Source organism: Lactuca virosa, chromosome 7 (genome assembly GCF_052849685.1).
Source record: "Lactuca virosa cultivar CGN04683 chromosome 7, Lactuca_virosa_CGN04683_v6, whole genome shotgun sequence".
NCBI classification, from domain to species: domain Eukaryota; kingdom Viridiplantae; phylum Streptophyta; class Magnoliopsida; order Asterales; family Asteraceae; genus Lactuca; species Lactuca virosa.
This window is the reverse complement of record NC_136432.1, coordinates 14142083-14148645: the sequence shown is the minus strand read 5'-3', so window position 1 is coordinate 14148645 and position 6563 is coordinate 14142083. Positions and strand designations below refer to the sequence as shown.

At 32.5% G+C, this 6563-nt stretch overlaps 2 protein-coding genes across 2 annotated transcripts; both read right to left on the bottom strand.

Moving 5' to 3' along the window:
• Positions 1–214: 214 nt before the first annotated feature.
• Positions 215–1060, bottom strand: LOC145125995 (pectinesterase inhibitor 9-like). Its single transcript, XM_079061406.1, has one exon. It carries the CDS (start codon positions 1055–1057, stop codon positions 434–436), a length of 624 nt encoding a protein of 207 aa, XP_078917532.1. The 5' UTR covers positions 1058–1060; the 3' UTR covers positions 215–433.
• Positions 1061–3342: 2282 nt separating this feature from the next.
• On the bottom strand, positions 3343–3963 carry LOC145126271 (pectinesterase inhibitor 9-like). The gene has a single exon (XM_079061674.1). It carries the CDS (start codon positions 3961–3963, stop codon positions 3343–3345), a length of 621 nt encoding a protein of 206 aa, XP_078917800.1.
• Positions 3964–6563: the final 2600 nt, after the last annotated feature.

Sequence of the window (6563 nt, the reverse complement as noted above, 5' to 3'; positions counted from 1 at the left end):
GCCATAATATATGTCTAAGAGATGATCAAATCAAAATGGACAAATGGAATGGTATGTAATTTATAGGCACAAATATGAACATGATTCAATTCTCAAGAGTTAGTCGTTTAGGACTCTATACCGAACTCCCCCATAGTAATTCGTGGGTAAATAAATAACAACCCAAATCCTTGCGTTCAAAATGGGGGTGAAGTTTTGATATCAGATAAGTGAATAACTCATAACCTCTTAAGTTTTTTATTTTTGTGAGAAATATTTGTCATTTGCACAAAGATCTAAAATACCTCAACATAGAAGAAGACTTCGATTAAACATAAGTACACTCATGAACGAATTACACTGCCTACATATACGCTTTAAATTTATCTGGTATAACTAGTTTATAACAGAAGATCGACTTGGTATCCTTACATTTCTATCTAGAAATAACATCTTACGGATTCTTGATGCCACGAGAGGCACGGTATCTTACTGTGAAACGATTGAACATCGCAAGAGAATTGCTAGCGAGTTGCTTCACATTCAAGAACCTTGCTCTGATCATAGCCTGTTCCCTACGACTGATAATGCCATCCCCCAAGATTTCTTCAATGCATGTGGTGGCATCTGTTAATGCAGCGCTGATCCACGATAGCACATTACTCTCGTGCCACATAAAATTTTCATCTCCATCTTTTCCCATTTGTTCTAACTCCTTATAGGATTGCGTAATTTGGTTCACTCCATCGTTGATCTGATGAACACAGTCGTCTATAGCTAGGTAGTTTGCAGAATTCTTTGTTTCGTTCAGTTTCTTTACTACCATGTTCAGATAGATCTTGGTATACCGAGCTTTCGATAGACATGAAGCTAATGAAATTTGAGCTAATAGTTGAGGGCTTAGTAGTCCGGTTTTAGCTACGTAAGGCAAAAGAGTTTGAGCACACAGTTCAGGATATATGGCAGATCGACACTGTAACTCAACATACATTCTTGCACGAGAACGAGACTCAACGATGGTTGAAAGCTGAAAGATTGTGAGAGAGATAACCAAGAAAGAGAGAAAAGTTCGCGCCATGTTTGTGTGTGTTTGAGATATGAAAACAGGAAGAAGGGAGACGGATTATATATATACAGGAGTTGTGACCTGCATTTTTGAATAAGCTCTGAACCAAGTATATCCAAATTACTTTACGTGTAAAATCTGTTTCATTTTACACATGCAACTTGCTTGTGAAAGTGATTGCATTACTTACTTTATTCTCATAACACTTTCCGAAGTATAACGATTGAGTACTGGAAAATTAAGTAACCTAGTGCTAATAATTTCATTGAGGTGTCACCTAGAGATTTGTAAAAATATAAAATATCAATGTCCGAAGTGTACAATTTCTTGCTTTTTTAATAATGTTTAATTAGACCATGCATTGATGCACATCTAACAGAAAATTGATAAGGTAACCTTATTTGCTAGGTTGATTTCAGTTATTGTTGTAACATCTTAATTTCACAAATCAGATTCAACTGTGTAAGCTCGTCATAAAAAGAGATATACTACGAATATGATATGAACAGGAATATTAGAATAAATGAAAGCAAGAGTAACGAATATCATGGAAACTTGTCTCAAGAAAAAGAAACATATAGAGATTACTTAAAAGCAAAATCCTATCATTATGGTAATTCTAACCTAATAAGTAATAACCTTTGCTAGACTTGATTTTTCACCAACATTGGTAATATAGCTGGACTCCTGGAGTAATGGAGTGATTATTGCGGATGGAAGTTAACTTATTCAACTCAAATTATTTAATGATAGTATTGGCAAAAAGGATGTACACGTGTTTAAATTTATATAGCAGAAAACAATCAATAAACATATTTCACTCTTCTCTCTCTCTTGTTGTAGTTGTGTTTGTTTTTGGCTTGTAACAATCATCATGGCTTGTTTTTTCTTTTTATAAACTTTGTATACCCTTCTGCTGGCATCTATTTCAATACAATCAAAGGGTATTTACAATGATATTAAAGTTGAAAAATAAATAAAATAATGACAAATTTATATAAATGGTCCCTGATGTTGGTAAAAGAATACCACAAATGGTCCTTATGATAATTTATTGACACAATGGTCGCTTTGGTTTTAAAAACTTAGGCATAGCTAATCCTTTTGGCTAACCCCGTTTTTTTAGCCTATTAATATAGATAAAAACATTTTTACGCTTCTTCTCATTCTTCTTATTTTCTATTTACTCTTTTTATATTATGTTACTAGGTGTGAGACCCGTGTATTATACGGGTTGATTTAAAAAAAGAAAAATTAAACATTAAAGTGTAAACAGAAAATATTTTTTAATGTATAATTTTAAAATAAAAAAGGAAGAAACATATTTATTGCAATTTAATATCATATATATATATATATATATATATATATATATATATATATATATATGATACTTAATACTTTACATTTACATATATAAGTATATGATTTTAATTTTAAAAATTCAAACAAACCAAAAATTGACAAATGGATAATATTTATTTTAAAAATACCACAAAATGACAAGTGTTAAAACTCATGAGATTGACATGTAGCAAAAAAACATTCATTTATTAAGGAGAATCCCATTTTTGGGTCCCCCCCTCCTATTTTGGCTCCCTGATATTTCGATGTTTGTATGGGAGGGATCGCATATATCAATTTTTGACGGTATTGATGTGTTCAAGTAGACAATGACAAACGGCATGTTGGGGTGGGTGTTGTCGGAGATGAGGGAGGAAGTCGAGCTCTTGACAATTTTGTAACTAAGAGAAAGATAAGGTGAGAGAGACATATGAGGGGAAGATGGGGTAGGTTTTTTTTTTTTTTAATTAAAATCAGCTTAAATATATGACAATAAAGTGGAAAGCAAACTAAAAGGGCATTAAAGTCATTTTATATGGGCCAATTAAATCCACATCCACCATCTTCATCAAAAAAACGTTAAAGACGGAACCTATGAATTTTATAAAACACAAGGAGCATTTACATAATTTTGTCTATGAAGTTCAACTTAGATTTATAATGAAGCTACTAACATACAAATGAAACCACCTAATCATCTGTGTCAAAAAAAATCTCATAAGGACTATATGTGATACTTTTTGCTATCCGCAGAGACCATGCATGTAATTTTGTCTAAAACAATTTATATATCATGAAAACAATACAAAAAAAAAAAAAAAAATGCACACCCATAATTACAATTAAACTGCCATCGATATACATCAACAAGCCACTAGTTTATAACAGAATCCTTTGTATCAATCATTACGATGGTAAAAAAAAAATGAATGTAATACGCTTTGTGACTCAATTTAGGGAATTTTGATGCCATGTGAAGCACGATATCTGGACGTGAAGCGAGTAAACAATGCAAGAGAATTGCTAGCGAGTTGCTTCACCTTCAAGATCCTCGCTTGAATCATAGCCTTTTCTCTATCACTGATTCCATCCCCCAAGATTCCATCAACACATGTCGTCGCATCCGTCAAGGCAGCACTGACCCAAGTTTGCACATTACTCTCATGCCACAAAAACTTTTGATACCCATCTTTTCCCATTTGTTGTAATTCCTTAAACGACTGGGTAATTTGCTTCACTCCATCATTCATTTGATGCATGCATTCTTCCATTGCTTGGTAGTCTCCTGAATTACTCGTTTCATTCAATTTATCTGCTACCATGTTCATATAAACCTTTGTGAAGCGAGCTGTGGATAGACATGTTGCTAACGAAAGTTGAGCTTGTAGTTGTGAGCTTGGTAATCCTCTTTTGCTTACGTAGGGTAAAAGGGTTTGAACACATAGATCAGGATATCTCGTTGATTTACACTGTGATTCAACATACGTTCTTGCATGAGAACGAGATTCGACAGTGATTGCAAAACTGCAGATTGTGAATGTGATAACCAAGAAAGAGAGAAAAAGTTGTGCCATTTTTGAATTCCGTTTTGTGTTTGATGTAAAAAATGGAAGACGTGAGAGGGATTATAAAGGGGGTTGTCACATGTACTTTAGAATAAATTGTCCATTAATATAAGTCGGTGCAAATTTCTTTAAATACAAAATATCACACATGGAACTTGCTTATGACGAAAATAATTGCATTAAATTAATCTTTGAAGCTTAGAATACATATCACCGTCCATTTCTTAAAACATGCATGAAACAAGCTAAATAATTCGCAACATTTACGTCTTCAATATGTAATTTTGAACTAATCAATCAAGAAGTTATGTAATATATACGAATGACATTTACGTTTTCAATATGTAATTTTGAACAAACTGAACAAACTATGATGCTTTGCCCAGTGTCGTCGGACCCAAAAGATCGGGTACACAAGCACTTTAATTGGGCTAGTTTCCCCTGAATGAAGTAGCTAGTAAGGCCTCGTTTTAATTGTAAAATACTAAAATATGAGTTCGAGCGATATGATGGAATAACCTTTTACCGATCGATTGAAGTTTAAATAAACTTAAATTGTATTATGATCTATTACCAATTGCATTCCCGAAAAACCAAGTCTATATTTTTATACAGACAACACAGAGCCAAAAATTTAAATATAAGGTACAAATATAATCCAAATTTAAAATACTATTTGGACAAATTTGCTTAATATTTAAACATATACATTCAAAACCATAATATAAACAAAAATTACAATTGAATTGAATAGTCGACGAAGAAGATGAAATTTTTAAAATTTCATTTTCTTAACACAAATTGTAAAAAAATTATATGATTGTTTTACATTAGATTTTTATGTTGTATGAAACTCTAAGTTGATAATTATACAAAAAGAAATGAAATATATAAAACTCAAGTGGATGAATTTGCCAATTTGGTCGGATGTCCACGTCAAATTGAATATTGGCGGTCTTGTATTGGTCTTGGATCAGTCTTGAAACAGTCCGATATTTTTGGGACCGGTCTTAGACCAACTTTTATTTTCAGTCCGATCTTGCGGGTCTTTGCATACATCTTGTTCGATTCATTTTCAGGATTTTTTGGTTCAAATTTAGTATTTTTTTGGTTTCTATTTCAGCATTTCCGTTAACAAATTTTTGATTAAAACCAAAATGAAACATTAAGATTTATTAAAAATAATACACTAAAATTTAAAAATAAAAGGAGGAAGCAATTAGGTAATGCGTGATTAACAAATATATAATTAACACAAAAATGATATGTATATACACTTTGGCGTCCAGTCTTTTTTGAGACCGAGTCGGTCCGATATTTTTTGGGATCGGTCTTGGAACGATTTGGTCTTTTTCGGACCGGTTTCGGACATTCTCAAGTTGGTCTTTTTTCAGTTCGGTCTCATTCCTTTTTGGGGCACGAGCTTTTTATTCGTGTTTAGACGGGCCTTCCGCCCATGTCACCATGTAGGCTTCCCATTTGGCCGTTTCCTCTCGCCTTAGACTCGTGAATGAAGAAATCATGCACCAACATAAGTACACAATGGTTAGCTCGAGGTACAAGACCATGTACCACATTCATAATTTAGTCATGATGTTTGACAACTAATGAGTAGTTTATAAACTAGATTTTTTTTAAATCTAATAAGACTAACACGTCGTATTCCACCCCTCATCCGAAGTAGTTTAGTTGTCAATAGTATGTGATTCGGAGTTGTCCACCCGTCATTTGCAGTCAAGTAAAAGGCATCTCCCTCTTTATCTTAGTTGCTCAATGCGTTGTATCGATAGAGTGATATTTGCCTTACCTTATATCAATGAGCTTATTAAACATTTTTCTTTTAATTTTTTCTAAATATATACTTTTTAATTATTAAAAAACTCAATATTCTACATGTTTTTATGTCCATTTTATATATTTCAGTTAATTTTTTAGCTAATTTACCAAATGTAATTATATCATAAGCTAAATTAGTCTTTAGGTAAATTAGTCTTAGTTCGCCAAACATAGTTTTTAGAAGAAAAAAAAACTGCAAAAATGGTCAATGTGATATGCATTTTTTCGGAGTTTTAATCCAAACAATGACTTTTTTTTTGGAGTCGTTATTTTCAACTAGCTTCATCGTGAAATTTGTCCATGTTAAACTTGAAAAGCCTAATATGTCCTTTTAATTTTATTTTTTCTATTTTCTTCAACATTTTTTTCTTTTATTTAAATATCAATGTTAAAACAAATGAAAAGGGGGACCCACCTCTCTCCATGAACTAAATCTTCATCCGGGTTCTCTAACTTCTTTTTCTTTAACATACATACACAAAATTAAGAAAATTGATGTATCAAAACTTAGAAACCAGAAATAAATTTCCTTATCATGTCTTTAATTCACACAAAGGTATTAAATTGCTACATCTAAAGTATACTACATAGTAGTTGTTATTCTCAATCAGCCTCATCATCGTTACCATTCTTACACCCACCACCGATTAAGAAAAACCCAACATCGACTGATAAGGTATAACTCTGACGGATAAGAAACTGGACCGGATGCAAAACTCCGGATGCGACTTTAGACCTAGACGCAGATTTCTGACGATGACGATTTAAACCTA